Below are 20,872 nucleotides of genomic sequence, written 5' to 3'. Positions count from 1 at the left end.
GCGATGGATCACCTAAGGTCAGGAGTTCGAACCAGCCTGACCAACATGGTGAAACGCCGTTTCTATTAAAAATACAGAATTAGCCGGTCGTGTTGGCTCACGCCTGTAATCCCAGCTAATTGGGAGACTAAGGCTGGAGAATCGCTTGAACCCGGAGTCCGAGGTTGCAGTGAGCAGAGATCGCGCCATTGTACTTCACCCTGGGCAACAAGAGCGAAACTCCGTCTCAAAAAAAAAAAAAAAAAGTAGTTAGTACATTCTGGTGGGGGGATGTTGACAAGACACACCTTGGGAGACGCTGCCGTGTATTTTATAGAAGGCGCAACTGAGGTCCCGAGGGGTCCCAACACCTGGACAAAGTCTCTTGATGAGTTGCCAAATAGAGTCAGGATTCGCACCAGGAAAAGAGCGGCCCCTGGGGTCTGGCCGCCACTCAGCCGGCCCCCTGGTGGGCTCGGCCACTGACCTAGGTAGGGTCACGACACTGGGACTGGACCCCAAAGTTGGACCTATCTTCAACACTAGAACCCGCCTTCGCACAGCTCCACCCGGCCGCCAGGCTAAGATAGACCACGCCCCCGGACATCTGGTCCCCGCTAGAACACACAGGTCCTTTGGTGACACGCCTCCGTTCCGGCAGGCTACTGGGCTCTGCCCACACACCTACCAGACTCGGTTCCTAAAAGCCAGCTCGGAGCAATCCCTTTGGGCTGCAGCCAAATCCCTGATGTGATTTTAAGGAAGACCAGCAGGTCCGGGTCTCCAGGGGTCAACCCCACACAAATCCCCCGCACTTTCCCGCATGTAGGCCTGCGGGCGTAGAGGGCGTGGAATTCACAGCCTCCCCACCCATCCGCAGGGGTCTCCTGGGAGGAATCCACAGGCGATGGGAACCCTGAAGCTGAGCTACGGCGTCCGCCCGAGCCTTTTCTTAAATGCGCCAACCCCGGAAGCGGGGCATCCAAGGGAGCGAGCGACGGGCCACGCACGTCCTGGCGTTCAGTACGCGGCAGCTTCTCCGGCTGGTGGGAGGGTGGGGAGCTTCTCAGGCAGGTATGCACGGGAGGTGGGGATCGGAAGGGGATGTTTCGACTGCAACCGCCTGGAGACCTGGCCGGTCCCATTCTCCATAGTGCAGATGGGGAAACGGGGTTGGAGGGAGGGGACCCCGTCTGGGTCGTTAACAATGCAGTACGTAGCTGTGAGGGAATTTACACCTGACTTCGGGCCTTGGTTCCTGGGACGGCGTACTGGTGCACAGAGCCGCTTCTGGAGTCTGATGAACTCGGGTTCGTGTCTTGCCTGGGACAATTTCTTTTTCTCTCTCTCCTTTTTTTTTTTTTTTTTGGAGACGGAGTCTCTCTCTGGCACCCAGGCTGGAGTGCAGTGGCGTGACCTCGGCTCGCTGCAACCTCTGCCTGCTGGGGTTCACGCATTCTCTGGCCTCAGCCTCGCTGAGTAGGGCTGGGACACAGGCGCGCGTCACTTATGCCCGTTCTAAATTTTTTTTTTTATATTTTTTTTTTTTTTTTTTTTTGAGGCAGAAGTCTTGCTCTGTACGCCCAGGCTGGAGTGCAGTGGCGCAATAAATCTCGGGCTCACTGCAAGCTCCGCACTCCCAGGTTCGCGCCATTCTCCTGCCTCAGCCCTCCCGAGTAGCTGGGGGGACTGCAGGCACCCGCCACCCCGCCACCGCGCCCGGCTAATTTTTTGTATCTTTAGTAGAGACGGGGTTTCACTATGCTGGCCAGGATAGTCTGGAACTCCTGACCTCGTGATCCGCCCACTTCGGCCTCCCAAAGTGCTGGAATTACACAGGCGTGAGCCACCGCGCCCAGCTTACCTGGGACAGTTTCTACCTAAGTGACGTTGGGCAAGTCGCTTCCCTTCTCGGACCCTACTTGTATTTGAAGATGTGGCCCTTAGCAGGTGCTCAATAAACGCTAGTTTGGACTTCTATCTGGAAGCAAAGGGGACCACTGATTTTAAACCTTCAGTTAAATTTGCTTGTGACATCTTTAAATATAAAATTGTAAATTTTTTAGTTGGCGGTTTATGCTGATGTCCTGGATTATGGGTTAAATTAGGAGGAAATTTTCAGCATATAAATCCATGACAGCACACACAAAACGTCAGATTCAAAGCTCCCAATCAAAAGCAATCATCTGCCCCTTGTACCATCAGTTAAGATCATGTAACATCTGGTCTCTGCTGTGTGTTGAGCTGCCTCCCAGGCCTTGGATATTCATAGTCTAATGCTTTGCTTGCCATAGGTTTGGTGTGATTTCCCCCCATCTTACGGATTAAGAAAGTGAAATTCAGAAATAATGACTTGCTCAAGATCACACACATTAGGTTAGACACAGATCTGTCCTATCCCCAAATATGTACCCTAACCTACCACCAACCCATTTATTAGCAGAGACTGAGCCATGGGCTCAGCCCATTCCAGCTAAAAATGTGAAGAAAACATAAGTGGCCAAGACAAGAATGATCAGATAGGTGGGTGAGGCTCTAAATGGAGTCAACGGGGTGTCAGCAAGAGCACAACTATTCTCAGGCAATGTATTGGTAGAAGGGGGGATGTCATACAAGGCTCACCTGCTTTCCTGGTTCCTCTCACTCCCAGGGTGGCAACCAACTATATCTGAGGACCAGAGCCATTTTAGGGCACCAGAACTTGTGACCTTTCCATCTCCACCCAGCTGGGTCCAGGGGCCACTCTCAGCACCCACCTCAGCAGCTGACATCATACGGCAGACTTGGGAACCTGGAAGCACTCTGGAGAACCTTTTCCTGAGACATGGAGCTTTGGGGCCGAATGCTGTGGGCCTTCCTGTCTGGCCCAGGGAGAGGGGGACGTACCCTGGGCTGGGCCTTCAGCTCATGGCAACCCCAACCACCTCTGGCTGGGTTATCCAGTGCCACAGAACTGGTCAGCCACTGGACTAGGGTCTTTGAGAAGAGAGGTATCCCTGAGGCCCGGGAATCCAGTGAGTACATCGTGGCTCATGTCCTTGGAGCCAAAACAGTTAAGTTCAGTGTTGTCAAAAGGACAGGAAGAGGGAGGAGGGAGGACTTCGGGAAGAGATATCCAGGTTTTCTGTTCACTTAGAGTTCTTAGCTGAGACTGATGGGATTTTTCTGAAGGAACGTCTTAACGCCTGGCACACACTGTAACAGTTTGTTGGATGAATGAATAAATCTCTGCCTAAGTGTTCTGGGATAGACACCCGGAGGCCTGGTATTAGCTGTGTAACCTTGGGCAGGATGCTGCCACCTCTGGGCCCAGATGATGAGAGCGTTGGGCCTCCAGACCAGTGCTAGGCAGGCATTATCCACATAAGACACCTGGGTTGGGGCCTCTGGGCCCAGTGAGCCAGCCACTTACGTTCTCTGTGGGGACAGTTTCAGAGCCTGAGGCCGGCACTTTGGACCCAGCCCTTGACCTCTCAGCAACTACAGTGTATCCAGGAGCTGAGTAGCCGTCGATTGCAGAGGTGAGCACCCATGGATCAGACCTGAAGGATGTGTTTGGGGAGCAGCAGTCCAGCTTCCCGTATCCTCACCAAGTTCAGGGAGGAGGAGAATGTCCAAGGACTAAGGAAGTGTTAGGGTTCGGGGTGGCAAGAGTGGGGCCAGGGTAGTGAATAGGAAGAAGGGAGGGAGGGAAGGCTTTGCCTCAGGAGTCCCAAGGCCCTGGAGACATGGTCTTGCCTGATATCTTTGGCCACAAGTGGTATCTCTCAACCCAGGCATGGTCCTGTTGTTCCTGGCTCTGTCACTGATGACCACCTGGCTGCCCTCTCTGCAGGATGCCGGTGCAGTACATCCTTGGAGAGTGGGACTTTCAGGGGCTCAGCCTGAGGATGGTGCCCCCAGTGTTTATTCCTCGGCCAGAAACAGAGGTAGGTGTGCCACCAGGGCAAGGCAGGATCAGGATGAGGGTGGAGTTCAGGGTACCGGTCTTACCCTAGGCTTCCTCCAGGGGGCACTGGGGCCCCATGACTTCAGGGACATTGCCTTTCTAGACACGTATCTCCTCGCTGTCTGTGTTGGCAGAGCCCAGAGGACATGATTCCTGTTGGTCCCCTTGACTGTCATGTTCTAAGCTACCACCCCAGCCTCTAGGTCTGGCAATGTCCCAGAGTGCCTCAAATAGTGCTGCCCAAGTACTTAGACTGTTCCGCTGTTTCTCTGGGAGCTGTCCCATGGCTTACCCAACCCACAGGGAACAGTGTCCTTCAGCAGCTTCTCAGGAGGCATGGAGGAAGTGGAGAGGGCTCCAGGAGGACACCTGGAGACCTGGTATCAGCTGTGTGACCTCGGGCAGGTCACTGCCCTACTGCCCTCTCTGGGCCCAGTTGATGAGAGGGTTAGGCCTCCAGACCAGAGAATCTGGTCTACTGACTGGTCTGGTAATCACCTGTGTTGTCCCTCAAATTACTAGGACTAGGGATGTGTGGCGCAAGTGTGCTGTCCCTTAGTAAGGCACCCTGGTCCTGGAAGAGACACTTTCTATGGCCCTTCTTGGACTCCCCTCTGACTTTGTAGGTGGTAGAGCTGGGACCCAGAGGGTGCAGACCAGGGAGTAGAGCTGAGTGAGAGCTGGTGGGCAAGTCAGAGGGCGCCAGTTTCTGAGAAGGAATGTTTCTAGAAAGACCCAAGCACACAAACATTTCTGGGAAAGATTCCCATTCCCCTGCCATGGCTAGGGGCCCCAAACCCTTCCTGCACTTTCCCAGCTTCTGTCCCCTAGCCAAGAAACTCTCTGATCCCTCTCCCCTCCATGTCATGTGGTTGGGAGGCCAGGTCCTTGCTTCACTGCCCAGTGTTAGGGCAGGGACAGCAGGGAATCTGAGGCCTTGCTGAAGTCATAGGGCTGTCAAGGAAGGGAGCATGAGGGCAGCACTTGGACTTCCTGACTCCCAGGTCAGAGCCCCATCCCTCTCGTGGTGGCTCCCCTATCTGGGATTGGCATGACCTAGGACACAGTATGGAGACCCAGAGCAAGGTGTGGCCTGCCACCTGCAGGCCTTGGGAGGCTTACCTGTGGCTCCCAAAAACACGTGATCTCTAGCAAAGAGATCATTTGCTGTCTCCGGCTGCCCAGGGTCAGGGCATGGTGACCTTTGAGTTCCTTCAGAGCTGACCTGGCACCAGCCATATGTGCCAGGGTTCTGAGTACCAAGTGTGGACTTTGGCTCCCATGTGGGCCCTGATTCTTCGATTGGTCTGGGCCAAGAGAGCAGCTCTACTGCAAGGGGTAGGGTGAGGGGAGATGCTGCGATTGGGAGGCCAGGTGCTCACCTCACTGTGCAGACATTTCTGAGAACTCACCAGGTTCACCCCAATGTAAAGCCACATCGGGGGATGCCTTACCAAGAACTCAAGAGGACGTGGCCTGTGGCAGGGAGTGGTGAGAATGGGTGCAGAGGATGGTGTCTGATGAAGGGGGAGTCTGAAGTGCAAACTTGCAGGAGGCATGTGACCCAGTGAGTTGGATTTTCCCTAGGGGTGAGAAGGTGGTTCAGCTTCTGGCCTGGCAGTGAGTACAGTAGGAAACTCAGGGCTGGGGGTGTGAACCATTCTCACCTGGCCTGCTGTGAGGCTGTACAGGTTGTGGGAGGATCAGTGTTTTGTCTATGATTGACTTGAAGGAGGCAATGCCACCTCCCTGGGTCTGCTCCACCAGGAATGCCATCCTAATAGAGGGTACTTTTGGGCACTCAGGTTCTGCTGAGGCCTTGGGCCAACCTCTTGATGGGGTATGAAGTCCATGTTGGGGCAGCAGTTCTAGGCAGAGCCAACAACTGCCTGCCCCTCACCTCCTTCCCGCATGCCCCTGCGCCCCACCCTGTTCTTGGATTCTTTCCATATTCACCTGGAGGGGGTGCCTTGAGCCTGTGACCAGCTTGGCTTTTAGTCTCCCTGAAAGAGCCACCAGCGTCAGGCTGAGGGAGGCTCTTCACTGGGCGGAGAAGAGAAAGTTTCTGGACTTCTTGTGCTGTTGTCTACCCCTGCCCCAAGTGGCCCTACAGCCAAGATGAGCCTCCTGTGCTCTGGAGTATTATGGCAAGCAAGAGGCCACTAGCGGTGGCAGGGGCTTAGTTTCTCAGCTTCTCACCCTCCCCAATGTGGCCATCCACATACGTGGTGTGTGTCTTTGAGGTCTTTGAGTATCTCTGTGAGGTGACTGGCCAGTGTGGCTGACTGAGGGGTCATTCCCCCAGCCAGAGTAGGTCTATGGCCAGGAAACCAAGAGAGGCTCACACACCTGACAAGTCCTGGTCACCCTGCCAACCTCTCAGTGTGTGGCCTCACCACTGAGACCACAGTCTCTCAGCCACAACCCTACACTGCTCACTCTGTACCTGTCCCAACCCTGCAGGCCCAGCTTGCCACAAGTACCCTAGTGGTCTCCGGTAGTGCCTGGCACAGGGCTGGTGAGAGCTGGTGAATATATGCCTTCTCCTGCTGGAGCTGGGCCCCCTCACCCACAGGCAATCATTTGTTTGGTGCAGAAGAGGCTTGGAACAGGGAGATTTGCACCTGCTGGCCAAGTTCTGCCTGGCTTGGACTTGCCATCCTCAGGGTGGGTGAACATTGTTGTTGGGGTTGGGGGCCTGGAAGGGTGAGATGCTTTTTGGAACCCAGCACTGGGGAACTTATGTGGAAAATGGGTGTGAGTGATCTGGAGCCCTCTGCTCCATTGAGCCTGGCTGATGGCATTGGGGTGTTGGGGAGACCTGGCGGTGTGAGATGCAGAGGGTGGTGCCACAGAGAGCTTGCCCAGCACTTAGAAAGTAGCCAAGAGGGTCGGGTACCATGGCTCACACCTCTAATCCCAGCACTTTGGGAGTCCGAGGCGGGCGGATCACCTGAGGTTGGGAGTTCGAGACCAGCCTGACCAACATGGAGAAACCCTGTCTCTACTAAAAATACAAAATTAGCCAGGCATGGTGTTGCATGCCTATAATCCCAGCTACTCAGGAAGGCTGAGACAGGCGAATCGCTTGAAACTGGGAGGCGGAGGTTGCGGTGAGCCAAGATTGCGCCATTGTACTCCAGCCTTCCAGCCTGGGCAACAAGAGTGAAACTCTGTCTCAAAAAAAAAAGAAAGAAAGAAAGAAAGTAGCCAAGAAGTCTGTCTGTGGGCCAAGCCCTGCCAGTGTGGGACACACTACGATGAGTTGGACCTCAGGTCTTCCCGTTATGGAGTCTGGTGGGAGAGGCATACCGCATCCTTAGGCTAGACCTTAGGCTCAGGGTGGGGAAAGCCGTGGTAGAGCCTGGCCCAGGCTTGAGGAAGGCTTTATGGAAAAGGTGGTCCTCTTTTCAGATCAGGGAAGCACCCACTTGCTGCCCACCATCCCTAGCTCCCTGAGCCAGTCTTTCCTGAGACCTGGGGTCCCAGGAGTTCTGACCCTCTGGGAAACATTTTGGCCATTGGACGGTAGGAGCCTTCCACCCTTCACCCCTACCCTATGTTGGTTTGCAGGCATAGTCCTCGCAGGCAGTGGCTGGGTAGGCAAGGCTTGAAACTGTCTTGTTTCCAAAGTGGCAATGTCTGAAAATGTCCTCCTGCTGCCAGGGCAGGTACAGTGCAGTCAGGCACCTCCCTCTGCACCCATGCCTGTTGAGCTATGCCTGTGTATGCCACAGCCCTCAGGTCCTTAGTCAGGACCATGTTTCCCCATGACCCATCTTCTCCAAAGGAGGAAATTCCCTGTCCCTTTGGCCTAGGAGCCTCCCTGGGGCCTCTCAAGCTCAGCTCTGTCACACCAGCTCCTGATTCTTGGCCACCATGAACCACAGGCCAGGCTCAGGTGGGGCCTCAGTTTCCTCATGGGACACTTGTGAGGATTTAACAGATTAATACAGGAAAAGCTCTGGGAGCAGGGTCAGGCCAGAGGGAGTGGCCAGGAACTATCAGATACGGTTCTTACCTTTTCTTTTTTTTTTCTTGAGATGGAGTGTTGCTCCGTCTCCCAGGCTGGAGTGCAGTGGCACGATCCTGATCCACCGCAACCTCTACCTTCCGGGCTTAAGCAGTTCTCCCGCCTCAGCCTCCCGAGTAGCTGGGACTAGAGACATCCGCCACCATGCCCATGCCCGGCAAATTTTCGCACTTTTAGCAGAGACGAGGTTTCACCATGTTGGCCAGGCTGGTCTCAAACTCCGAACTCAAGTGATCTGCCCACCTTGGTCTCAGAAAGTGTTGGGATTATAGACGTGAGCCACTGTGCCCAGCCAGTTCTTAGCATTTCTGCTAAGAAATGCTAAGAATGGGAGGATGTCTGTAAAGGGCTTAGCTGGGGTTGATTAAACACTTAACATGAAACAGGTATGGATTAGCTCATTTAATCCCCACCACATCCCCATGAGGTGGGCTATCCTCAACTGGGCTCAGTTGTACAGATGGGGAAGCTGAGGCTTGGCGGGGCAGGGTGACTTGGCCATGGCCCAGCTGACATGAAGGTCAGTCTGGCTTTGGCTACCTCCCCTTCCTACGTTCACAGGGGTAACTGCTTAGGCCTCTGTACCAACACCCCCAGGCACCAACTCTGATCCAGACCCCTCTGCTTCATAGGAACTGGTTGAGTGGGTGCTGGAAGAGGTGGCTCAGAGGTCCTATGCTGTGGGATCCCCAGGCAGCCCCCTCATTCTGGAGGTAGGCTGTGGATCGGGAGCCATCTCCCTCAGCCTGCTGAGCCAGCTCCCTCAGGTGAGCCTCTCCACCCACTCTGGATAGACTGCGAATGACACTCACTGTCCCTCCCATTAGTGCTTCCCCCACATCCCTCTGCTAGGAGCACTTGAGGGGAAGCAGCTAGATGAGGGAGGACAGGGCTGCCCCTAGCCCACTGTGGTTCACAGACTCTAATGCCTACCACATCTATCTGGCTAGATTTTGGCCAAGAAGAAAAGGCTGTTGGGTATTTCCCTTCTCTTCTGGTGGGAGATTGGAGGAGGGTCTCCCAGGCCCAGTATCTCCCAGCATCTCTCTGCATTGCCTTCCACATATCCTCTGTTTGTTCTTGGGACAGAGCCGAGTCATTGCTGTGGATAAGGGGGAGGCTGCCATCTCTCTGACCCATGAGAACGCTCAGAGGTAGGTGGGGGAGTTGCACTTTGGGGCCTGATCTTGACTCCTTTTCAGGTTTCAAACTCACTAATGTCTGATTTCTCCTCCCAAGAAGGAGGAAGCAGTGGGGTAGCCTGGCATGGGTCCCATGGAGTTCTGAATGGGTAGTGGGCAGTGAGTATCTTGCTGGTCCAAGAAAGGTTGACTACAAGACCTCATTCTTGTAGCGAAGGGTAGGGATCTACCCCCGTGCCCACCCCTTTCTCCCTGTCTATCTAGGCTTCGGTTGCAGGACAGGATTTGGATCATCCACCTTGACATGACCTCAGGTACTCTCCCCTGCATGTTCCTTAAGATAGGGAGACTAGATACAGGTGCTGCTGGGTGGATGAGGCACTCTGTGGACATGGAGGGAGGGCTTCCCCAAAAGCCACACAACCACACATGTGTATGGCAGTTCAAACAAAGTCTTGGCTGAGGACAGACAAGTTGCTTTTGCCTCCTAGGCTGACCTGACCCATCAGGGGTCAGGTCAATGAATTCCTCATAACTAATGAGTTAAGGGCTTGCTTGTTGGCAACAGATAAGCAAAAGCTTAAATTAATGCCTTCAGGACCAAAATACTAGAGTGCCCCTCTCCCCCTGCCTGGCCTGGGAAGAAGCGATCCAGGCACTGCACAGCTCAGCCATAGCCTTTACAGTGTGTCCGGGCCTCCAACTCCAGTTCTGGCTCCATTGCCTTACCCATGGGATCCTTGAGCCTTGTGTGCCCCCTCCATGGAGTGTGATATGCTTGGTGTAGCACCCGGCACAGGGTGAAACCAGTAGTCAGAGCCATCAGGAATTGGCTGATGAGGCCAGGCCTACCCTCCATGTACTCTCAGTCCATGTTGGCTATAAGGCTGGTGGAGCTACAGAAGAGAAAGGCTCTTTCCTGCCTAGGCAGTCAGGAAGGACGTCCTGGAAGTGGCACTTGAACGGAGTCTTGTGTAATGAGGATTTTTGGCAAGGACATTCTATGTCTTGAAATGAAGGGCTGCCATGTTAAAGCATGTACATGCTCCACCAGGCTGTCAGCTGAGGACTCTGGGCACTAATTTGCAGGTCTGACTTATCAGATCCCTTGGCAGGCCCAGGGTGTGGCGTGATAAGAGGGACATGGTGGCAGGGGGAGCTACCATCCTTTACCTCCCAATGGGTTAGTCCCTACTGTGTGTCCTCTTCTTTGACTACAGAAAGGAGCTGGACACACCTGCCCTTGGGCCCTGTGGACCTGGTCGTCAGCAACCCTCCCTACGTCTTCCACCAGGACATGGAACAGCTGGCCCCCGAGATCCGCAGGTGCTAAGCAGGGTGGGCCAGGGAGGCCAGGCCTGGAAAGGCCTAATGGGATTAGTCTGCCCTCGAGGACCACACCATCTGGAGGGACAGGGGAGTTGGTACTGAAGCAGGCAGTGGTGTTACGTGGATGCACTGGAGAGCCCACAATCCTACCTAGATTCAGCATCTGCCTTCCTACTTAAGACTACTGGACAGCCACCGAACCTCTCTGGGCCTGTTTCCTGCCTCTGGAAAAAGAGAGGTAGTCCTCTGCAGGGCCATGGGAGGACTCAGTGATGACTTGAAAGCATCAAACACAGTGGAAGACTCATAGGGGGTGCTCTGTAGATGGGCACATCATTTTATAGAATACTGAGGCCCAGAGAGGGAAGGTGTCTTGTCTATGGTCACATGGGGGCTCAGTGGGAAAACTGGGACTAAAACTTGGCCCCAGGCTAGCTTTACGCCAGGCGATCCTGCTTTTACACAGGGGCTGAGAACCAGGGGCAGCCCAGGAGTCCTGGATGGGGCAGTAGTCATGTTGGATGGGGTTGGGGTGTTGGCTCTCCCTTTCTGGGCTCTCAGGAGTGGTCAGGGCAAGCCCCAGATCTCCCAAACCAAGAAGAGGAGCAGCCTTGTGGGGAGACATTCATGTCCCTGACATGAGTCAGTCCATCAGGAGAGGCCATCAGCCAGTGGGATTCAGCAAGCAGGCCTGGTGCTGCCTGGCAGGGTGCTGCCCATGAGAGGAAGGGAAGAGGAGCTACCACCCATTTGGGGCCCTTCTCTGGGTCCTCAGATTTGCCCTTCAGTCTAGAGTGTAAGTTCCACAGGGCCCCATTTGTGGAGGCCCTGCCCATGCCCTCCATGCATTTCAGATACCCCTTCCTCAGGCTGTCACCTCCCACTGCTTTCCCTTTCAGCTATGAAGACCCTGCGGCCCTGGACGGTGGGGAGGAGGGCATGGACATCATTACCCACATCCTGGCCCTGGCACCCCAGCTCCTGAAGGACTCTGGGTATGAATGGGATGGGTCTCCTAGGTCTGTCCCCAGCAGCCTCCACTGCTCCTAATGTGTACTGGGCAGGCCCTGGCAGAGATGAGCACAGGACCCTCACCTCACCAGCCCAAGCAGCCCAGAAGGGCAGGCCCCAGACCTGTCCTACTGAGCCCACCCGTTTCTCCCCCATGTAGTAGTATCTTCTTAGAAGTGGACCCAAGGCACCCGGAGCTTGTCAGCAGCTGGCTTCAGAGCCGGCCTGAACTGTACCTTAATCTTGTGGCTGTGCGCAGGGACTTCTGTGGGAGGTGAGATCCTACCCCTCTTTAGCCCTGTAGCATGCTAGTATTTCCACTGGGGCCATCCTCAGCCCTGGCTGTCAGGAGAATGTGCTGTTCCCACTCCCTGCTCATTCCCTGAGGCCCAGGTGGTAACCACCCTCTATCCCTGTCTCCTCAGGCCCCGGTTCCTGCATATCCAGAGGTCTAGGCCATAGTGTGGCTGCCCTGTGGATGCCTTGTCTGTGGCGCCAGCCTGACCAGAGGGAGGTGGATGGCACTTTCCAGAACTCAGGTGCTTATGGTATTTCCCAAGGTTCTGTGATTTCCCCATGCTCTGCATTTCTAGGATATTTCTAGGACACCTGGGTAAACCCAAGTTCTCAGTCTGGCTCCATCACATCAGGATGGCCGAGGGCAGTTGCTGTGTGTTGCTGAAATAGATGTGGGGGTATTGGGGGATATGGCCAGTAAAGTATTGAGAGACTAACAAATGGTGACCTAATGATTTGTGCATGACTTGCAGGTCCCCTGACCCCTTACTCCCAGGTAGCGCTGGGGTGAGAGTTTCCTTCTGCCCCAGCAGGGCTGGCCGTCAGTCCCCTGCTCGGTAGGGGTGTGCAGGTGCAGCGTGGAGGAGGAAGGCACATGAGTCCTCACTCCTGGCCTTGGATACCATGGGGCCTGGTGTAGAGCAGCTCACTCCCAGGGACTGATCAGTCCTCCACTGCCCTGGGTACATGCGTACACACTTCTCTGGCCAAGCCTGGCTCAAGCACAGGAAGCTCATCTGCATTTCGGCTCAAGGATGACTGCCTGCTTTCTGGAGGGGAGGGCCTGGAGGTCCTTGCTGCACAGTTCCTGGGTCGCACATCCACATTGATTTAACGGAAGGCTTGAGCCAGTGAGGGGTGTTTCCTTTTTATCCCCATAGCTTTTAACTAAAACATCCCTCCTGAGTTGACCCCCTGGGGTTTCAAATAACGCATGTGTACCTGGTTGGGACTGGTGAGAGTGAGAAACTGAGATACTGGGCACAGGATTGTGGCCTCCACCCCAGCTCTGGTCTGTGCAGACTCATGGCCACCAGGAGGCCTGCAGATCCAGCCTTCCTATCAACAGTGACAGGAAATCTCTAGGTTGGTGAGTACTGGTGGTGTGAGCCTGCTTCAGGGTGGGTCCTAAGGAACATGGCAAACCAGGCTGGCTTATTCCACTAGACTGCCCCCTGCCACTCCAGCACTTCCAGGGCCTGGCAGTATGGTCTGATGGGCAGCATCCTCTGCTGCAGCCAGGAGAGCTGAGTTCCAAGGCTGTGTCCTGCAGTGGGACCTTGGGCAGCTCCTTTCCCTGTGAGAAGCTGGCTCTTCTGAGTCCAAGGCCAACGCCAAGTGGCAGCCTCTTTCCTCTTAGCCAAGTGGAATGTGCATGCTGGCATCTGAATGTCCATTTTCCAGGCAGAGAGAACAAGAGAAGGTGTGGACTGCCTGAGGTCCCATGACAGTGGCCAAGTGGAGATAGTAAGTTAGATCCCTCCCTTTGGGGAGCCTATATTGCTGGAGTCATAACCAGCCTAAGTGTCGCCCTGCACTATGGCTGGAGGATGCATTTGGCAGAGGTCACGCTGCAGTTTCCAGCGCCCCAGTGGCCTGCCCCATGCCCAGCCCCAGCTGCATGAACCCTGAGCTGCCCCTGGCTTCCTTTGAGGAGGCTGCTCCAGAAGGAACCTGGGTCGGGAGGGCAAAGGGGTGCACAACCAGGGCGAGGCTCCCACTCCCTGAGTCCTCCGTGCTCACAGACCTTTGCCTGCTAAGGTCCTCACCAGTGTTGCCCTTTCTGTCTTCCTCCCTGTGCCCTTTGGCTCTTGCTGTCTTCAGCAGCATCTCAGGGCAGTTGCCCTGACCTTAGTGTAGTCTGTCATCCCCTACCCCTCAGCCAGTCCTGACTTCCCTGATGGTCTCACCCTCCTGGCCTCAGGCCTATTCCTGAGGAAGGGCCTTGGCGAGCTTGTGGATGTTGCACCAGAAGAGAGTGCAGTGTTGGAGAGTGACAGTGTTGGGGCAGCTGGGGCCACAAGCAGGAGCCGCCCTCGGGGACAACTTTCTGCCCAGAAAAATGTGCAGCTTGACTCTGCTGAGGAAAAGGTCCAAGCCAAGAGGACTGGCAGGTGGGGCCTCAAGCCTGCAGCCACTGGCTTGATTGGGCCCTGGACATTGAGCCCTGATGTTGTAGCCACACCAGCCTGGATTTCAATCCCAGAATCTGCCCCTCACCACAATGTGACCTTGGGCAGATGACTTCACCTCACTTAGCCTTGGCTTCTAAGACTGAGAAATGTGACTAAATGCTTTATTTCATAGGATGCGTGTGAGGAGCCCATGGAAGGTGCCTGACTTGGCACATTGTGGCATTTTTTCTTGCCTTCCTCAGAGGGCAGACACTGGGAGGAAGGCCCTGATGCCCTCAGGTGTCCATCTGATGCTTGGGACCAACATAAGGCAGGCAGGGATACAAGGCAGTCTGGAAAGAAGGGTAGGCAGGAGTTTCAGTCTTGGGCTCTTGACTCCTCATCGTTGTCTGGAGATGGAGCCAGCAGGCTGGTAGCCTGGCAGCCCACATCTCCCCTCAGCCCCTCCTCACTATGGCCCCAGTCCCTTGAGGCCCAGGCCAGGGCAGCCAGTGGCTCTAGCTCAGGGAAAGCCAGGCTCACCTGCCCTATCCCCTCCCTTGCTCCTGAGGCCAAAGCCAGAGACTCGAACTACCTCCCCACCACCACCAGCATATGTCAAGGAGCACTTGCAGGCAGAATGGGAGGAGGACATGGAGCTGATGGTGGAGTCCAGGCTGTGCAGGCCCCTGAGGTCTTGAGAGATGTGCCTACTGCCCATGCAGCCTCCTTCAGCCAGAGCCCAGAGCACAGACAGGAGTGTAGGAGCCCCTGTTTGATGTACTCTGGGAAAGTATTCTATCTCCTCTTCTGATAGTTGGGGAAACTGAGGCCTTATCTCACAGTTGGATGCTTTTCCCAGTTGTCAATGGGTTTCTCCATGGGGCTCATCCAGCTGCCTTATTGAAATATGCCTCCAACCTTGTAAATGCAAGAAATCTACTCTTTTTGGCTCCTTTACCCCCACCTGGGCCCTGGGCCATTGGCTGCTCCCAATCCCTGCCCCAAACACTTAGCTGGCTCCCCATGACTTAAGTGTGTTCTCTTGTGTCCTATGGAATCCAGTTCTGAAGAGATGGGGGAGGACAACTGTGGGAAAAGCCCTGGGGGCCCTCCCAAGGCCCCATCAGTGCTCTGAGTAGGCTGCCATCAGAACAAAGGGTTCCACTGCTGACAAGGTTTGAGAACTGCTGGCTTGAGGTGGGAACCCCTTTAACCTCTGCGGGACAGCATATCTTTCCCTATCCACCTTCGATTCTTTTCTCTCTTTTTTCTCTCTCTTCATTGGCTCCTTCTTAGTGGATTCTTTTCTCTACTGCCCTGGGCTTCAGCCTTTGCGCAGCACTGTTGATGCCCTGAACACACACCTTCCCTCTGCCCAGGCAGTGCAAACGATCCACTTCTTCAAGCTCCAACACAAATGCTGCTTCCTTTAGGACACCTGCTCTGTGCTCTTCCTGCCTCCCCTAGCTCATACCTCTGCTGGCACCAATGACCTTCTGTACTATGCCTTCAGAAACCTTCTTATCCCTCTCATCTCTGGGGCCCCCTGTGGATCTGGCATACCCAAGTTCAGTAAATGTCTACCGGTAAGCTGATGGTACATGCATTTTCTAGAATAGAGCTGGGACTTCCCATGTGGCCCACATCTGACCTGGTGGCCCATGTATTCCGGTCATTAGGGAGAGGAAGCCATGAGGACCTGGCCTTCTGCCCGACCCAGGCAGCCATTCAAGTTGAGCAGTGGCCACTTCGAATGCTCAAGTGCACCTGATCCCTGTGCGACAGCCGTGCCAGGAGAACTGGCTGTCCTTGGCGGCAGTAGGAGCAGGCGCCAGGTTTCCTGGAGCTCTTGGCTTCGGCCAGCCTCCAGCCAGAGTCCTGGCTAGGACAGAGACCTGATCTCCCCCTCATGACTTTCTACCTTGGACAAGCCCCCTGAACTGGATTTGGGACTGTCAAAGCAACTCTACCACTGCTCTGGTAGGCTGAACAGTGACCCCCCAAAATCGCAGTGTCTTAATCACCTAATCCTTAACATGTGACTATATTACCTTCACATAGGAAAATAGACTCTGCAGATGTGATTAAGGATCTTGAGATGGAAAGAGTCTCCTGGATTTTTCAGGTAAACTGAGTATAATCACAAGGGCCTCTGTAAAGGAGGCAGGAGTGTCAGAGTGACGGAAGAAAATGTATGTAACAATGGAAGCAGAGGTCAGAGTGATGCAACTGCTGGAGGAAGAGCCATGAGCCAAGGAATGCAGACAGCCTTTTCTTCCCTGGGGCCTCAAGAAGAATGCAGTCCTGCCAACACCTTGATGTTAAGCCCTGTGAAACTGATTTCAGATTGCTGACCTCCAGAATAGTAAGATCATAGGTTTGTGTTGTTTTCAGCCACTAAATGTGTGATAATTTGTTACAGCAGCCATGGGAAATGAATACAGATTGTGGTGCCCAAATTAGTGCTGCTGTAACACATGCCTACTGATTGAAGTGGCTTTGGAATTGCAATGTGGAAATGGGCAGAGGCTGGAAGAGTTTTGAGTCATGATAAATTGCCTTAACCACCTCTCTTCAGATAGGTGATGTGGCCCGGTGAACTCTTACTCAACCTTCAGACCTAAACTGCCCGGGCTCCCCATTTTTTACTCATATTTGGAGAGAGGTGGCCCTTTCCCAGAGTGAGAAGACTGGAAGACTGACCAGCATGGGTCCCAGAAGGGAGTGGCTGAGGAATGGTACTGGGATGTGGGGAGAGAGTGCAAGTCTGGCCTCCATGACCCATCTCCAGAGACTGGGTCCAGAGAGGACCTCAGAGACTGGGGCCAAGGCTGTTCCTGCTTTCCTGTGGAGTTAATGTGACTGGCCCAGGACCCCTTGGGTGTGTGAGGATGAGCAGGGGCCCTGTACTCTCTGGGTTGCAAGTACTGCATCTGTGAAATGAGCACAGCAGCCCCTGACTTTGAGGAAATGGGCCTGGCCCCTCCATGTAAGCCATAGGCCTGAGCAGAGCTGTGTCACCATTCTGTTCCTATGGTGGAATGGGGCTATCCCTGGGGTTCTCAACCTCCTGGTCCCTAAAACTGAAGTGGCCAACTGGTGCCCTCAGCCTTGTCCCTGTCCAGGCTGGGACTAGGACCTCCCTCTCCAGGGGTACTAAGGGACTCTGGAGACACTATCCCACCTGGCCAAGGCTTAGGGCTCCTGAGGCCAGTCCTAACCCAGGAGCCATATGGAGAACTACTGGGAAGCCAGACATGGGCCTCATGCTGGGTTTCAGAACTGAGAAGCTAGGGGACAGAGAGCATGGACACCTGGGTTCAAGGGTCACCTTGGCCCCAAATCACCTAGATACACTTTGGATGAAGCCAGGAGGGCCTGTTTATACTGGAAGGGGTGGGTCTTGGCAAGGCTTATGTTCAATCCCTGATCTTTTTTTCCCAGAGAGGGATGGGGCTTACTTGAAGTAACACAGCACTTGACTACTGACTCCCAGTGTGGTGCTCTCATCTGCCATTGCTTCCAAGGGCCTGTGGTTAGTTAATTAAGTTAATTAGGTGGTGCTCATATGGCTGTCCTTGTAGCTACTAAACCCAGGGATTCAGGCCCATAAAGCCCTCTGGGCCATGTTTATGGGCAGGTAAGAGCCACATTAGGCCAACTGTAGCCCCTGAGTATGCGGACAGATTTGGGTCCCATCAGAAACTGGTAGCTGTGGGAGGAGAGCAGGATATCCCCCGCTTGCGGAATGAGTGGGCGCTTTTCCGGTGAGGGAACTGACTGTACAACCCCCAGCCTCTTCCCCCCCAGGGCCCTCCTGAGATGTCTGGAAGGACCTTTGGGATCTTTGGCCTCATAACCAGGAATCAGAAGCTTCAAATTCTAGGGGCCCCTTTTCTTCCAAAGACGACTTCTCACACATACAACAGTCCTGCAGGAAAATGGTCAGGAAAGGCCAAGTTTACAGCTCACAGAGTGGGAAAGGCAGGGAAGCCTACCTCAGCCTCACTGAAAGCCCTGAACTGGGCTGACCTCCACCTGCCCCAGCTATGCCTAAAGGGGGAGGGTGTGACAGCTCAGAGTAGCCATGCCCCATGGTAGGCAGGCCTGGCTAAGTGGCCCCCTTCCCAGGGTCTAGAGTCTTCCTCAGACACTAACTCTCAGAGCAGAGGATGTCACCTTTTTGCTCCGTCTTGTACTAGGTCTGCAGCCCTTTTCTGGGGCATGTGGCTGGGGAAATGGTGGGATCAGATATCCCCTACTGAGCCCAGGGAGCAGATTGTTGGTGCCTGAAACACAGAGATCCCTGTGCTACAGATGAGGCTTAGCAGGACAGGAGCAGAGTTGGGGCACAATCCCAGGTCTCTTCCCTGGCTCCAAGCTGCCGGTCTTTCCTTTGCCACCCGAAGACCCCCTACCCTGCCTTGCTTTCCAGGAACAGGCCTGCCTGCCTGGAGAGGCGGCCAAGTCCCTCTGCTCTTCCTGGAAGTCAGCGTGAGGCTGAGCTACATGACCAAGCAAAGCAAACTAGGACTACAGGTGTGAACCACCCTGCCTGGCTCATTTTTATTATTATTTTTTTTTTTGTAGAAACAGGGTCTCTTGATGTTGCCAGGGCTGGCACATGGGGTTTTTAATTGTCCCCACATTACAAAGTTGAGGACATCAAGGCTCAGCAGGATGCAGTTACGGGTCAGCAGGATGCATAGCTAGACTGGAAGGGAGGATGAGGCTGCCATTGGTGCCCATTTGACTATCAGAGACACTGAGGCCAGCATAACTAGGTCCTGGGCTGTCCCCTATAGAGCTTAATGCAGAAGTCACCTGGGCTTGTGGACCCTTGGAGCAGGAGCAAGGGTTTCCAGGACTGTCCCTAGAGGGCTTTCTAGAAGACCTGCAGCTACACCTGGGTGCGTCTCCTGAGGTATAGGGCCAGGGCCTCAGTCTCTCAAGACCTACTATGTGTCAGGCACCAGGGAGATGATACCAAGTGGAGGGTCCTATAGAATATGGTGCATCCTGCGCCAAGTACTTCCAGGATTATCTTACTCAACCTTCATGACATCCTGAGAGATGGAGGCTGTGAACCCTCTCATTATACCGACGAGGAAACAAACAGAGGGGCTAAGAAACTTGCTTGTATGCTGTCTGAGCTGTGATTCTGGCACAGGCTGAGTGACCTGGAGCTGGATGCCTTAGTCGTCACACCAGGCTTGAGGAGGGGCGGATAGGACAGGAATATACCAGGCAGTAGGGACAGTCTGGACAAAGGCCTGGAGTTCTGCAGACACATGGGTAGGGATGTGTAGGGGTAAGCTGGTGCTGGGGGGTGCCCTTGGCTGAGCGCTGAATGCATTTCTGGGGACCAGGACCCTAAAGAGGTTTTTGAGCTGAGTTACAGAGTTAAGAGAGGCATTGAGGCTGCTCTTTCTGGATTCCAGGAAAAAGGGACCGGGGCAGGAGGTTGCAACTGTCCAGGGTCTGGAGGCGGCTGGGGTCTGCAGCAGTGGCATCAGATACTCTGGAACAGAACTGACTCAGCCATTGCTGAGGGGTTGGATGTGGGATGGCCAGGACCACCACAATGGGCCCAGGGCTCTGATTGGGACCTGGGGGAAATGGGGCCACCTGAGTTGGAGGCTGGGGTGCTGGGGGGGACAGTCGGGGAGCTTGACAGCATAGGATGCTTTCAGAATATCTGAGAGGCAGCATCGGAGTGTCTGGAGATGCAAATGTGACCATGTGGGGACACAGTCCAAAGGCAGCCCTTGAGGTAGAGTTGGGAAGAACACCCTCCTAGACCTGAAGTGCTGACAACAGTACCGGGCATCTGCAGTATGTAAACTAGTGCCAGGTGCCGCACACACTTTGTCATGAATCTTTCTGTTGGCACATCAGGGATCCCTTCCTTGGCCCACTATACGGATGAAGGGACTGAGGCTTAACCTGCCCAAGGTCACACAGCCAGCAACTGGCCATGCTGGAGTTTGAACCTAGTCCTCTGACGTCCCAGCCAGGAGAGGCGTGACCAGGCTGCAGAGGCCAAATGCAGCCCAGAGCCTCAACCCCCAGAGGGGCCCCAGGAGCCAGTGAGGTGCCCCACAGCCAACGTGGGCTCCAGAGTGAAGGGGAAAGTGATGAATGAAACAGAAAGCAGCAGAGGCAGACTGAGCTCTCTCCCGTCAGCCTGGGTGCCAGATTTTCACGCCCACAGCAAAGGGGCCAGGCAGAGCGCTAGGTGTGGGGCAGGAGAGGGCAGCGAAAGTGGTTGCCACTGAACCCAGACTCTGATACACTCTGGATATGGGTGGCGCAGACTGACAGACACCCAGCCCAATTCCCGACTGAAAGTTGAGTCCATCTCAGCATGTGAGGATATGAAGTTTGCTTTGTCACAGGGAGCATTTCAGGTCCCTAGGCCTGTGAGGTTCTGGGATGAGGCACCAGATGCATGTGTCTAAAAACCCTTGTTGAAGGCACTCCACAGCTCAAGAACTGACCGTTGCTGCCTACTCTCTTGGCCCGCACTGAAAACCACTGTTTCTTCATCATTTCCCTCAGCCCTCCTGCCTCAGTCCCCCAGAACTTTGGAGCTGATTCTTTCAAAGCACGTTTCGTGTGCAACTCAAATACATATTTTTTAACAGATAAAATGAGCATCTTGTTAGCATAAATGTATTTTGCAAATGCAAATTATTTCTCAGCATACAGTCCATCAAGGCGAACAGCAATGAACACAAATGTTTGAACTGGGGGCTGGGATGGTAGTTGTAGTCTTATGTTGGTCTCAATGTCCAGTTTCTTTCAGTGTTTGATTTTGGTAGCACAGGATGAAGTGACCGCTGATTCTCACAAATAAGTGTTTACGAATGCTAGCACTGTGTCTGAAGCCCACCTTGCAGTCTCTTTGATTGACAGGGACAGCAAGAGAAGCCCTTTTTCAAGCTCAGCACAAACCCTGTTCTCTGAGTACATGGGAAGGATTCTAATGTGTCATAATTTGGTGCTGTGCCCA

The 20,872-nt window shown here is 54.3% G+C and overlaps 1 protein-coding gene across 11 annotated transcripts; it reads left to right on the top strand.

Moving 5' to 3' along the window:
• The first annotated feature begins 631 nt into the window (after window positions 1–631).
• Window positions 632–20,527, top strand: HEMK1 (HemK methyltransferase 1, mitochondrial release factors N(5)-glutamine). Of its 11 annotated transcripts, XR_001884651.1 has the most exons (13): window positions 632–1,053; window positions 2,630–3,031; window positions 3,409–3,500; window positions 3,815–3,908; window positions 8,594–8,728; window positions 9,051–9,115; window positions 9,368–9,417; window positions 10,324–10,429; window positions 11,332–11,427; window positions 11,604–11,717; window positions 11,869–12,830; window positions 13,145–13,207; window positions 15,537–20,527. XR_001884651.1 is itself a non-coding variant. In XM_017867967.1 (11 exons), the coding sequence occupies exons 2-11, from the start codon at window positions 2,804–2,806 to the stop codon at window positions 11,903–11,905; spliced, it is 1,017 nt and encodes a 338-aa protein (XP_017723456.1). In that variant the 5' UTR covers window positions 632–1,053; window positions 2,630–2,803; the 3' UTR covers window positions 11,906–20,527. The 11 variants fall into 11 exon arrangements, 4 of the variants coding, with proteins under 4 accessions (XP_017723456.1, XP_017723460.1, XP_017723459.1 ...); XR_001884653.1 differs by lacking the exon at window positions 13,145–13,207 and having other exon boundaries at window positions 11,869–11,982; XR_001884652.1 differs by having other exon boundaries at window positions 11,869–11,982; window positions 12,622–20,527.
• The last annotated feature ends 345 nt before the right edge of the window (window positions 20,528–20,872 follow it).

Source organism: Rhinopithecus bieti, unplaced genomic scaffold (genome assembly GCF_001698545.2).
Source record: "Rhinopithecus bieti isolate Rb0 unplaced genomic scaffold, ASM169854v2 scaffold_3875, whole genome shotgun sequence".
In the NCBI taxonomy this organism is placed as follows: domain Eukaryota; kingdom Metazoa; phylum Chordata; class Mammalia; order Primates; family Cercopithecidae; genus Rhinopithecus; species Rhinopithecus bieti.
The sequence above is the reverse complement of the archived record's forward strand: the minus strand, read 5'-3'. Positions and strand labels throughout refer to the sequence as shown.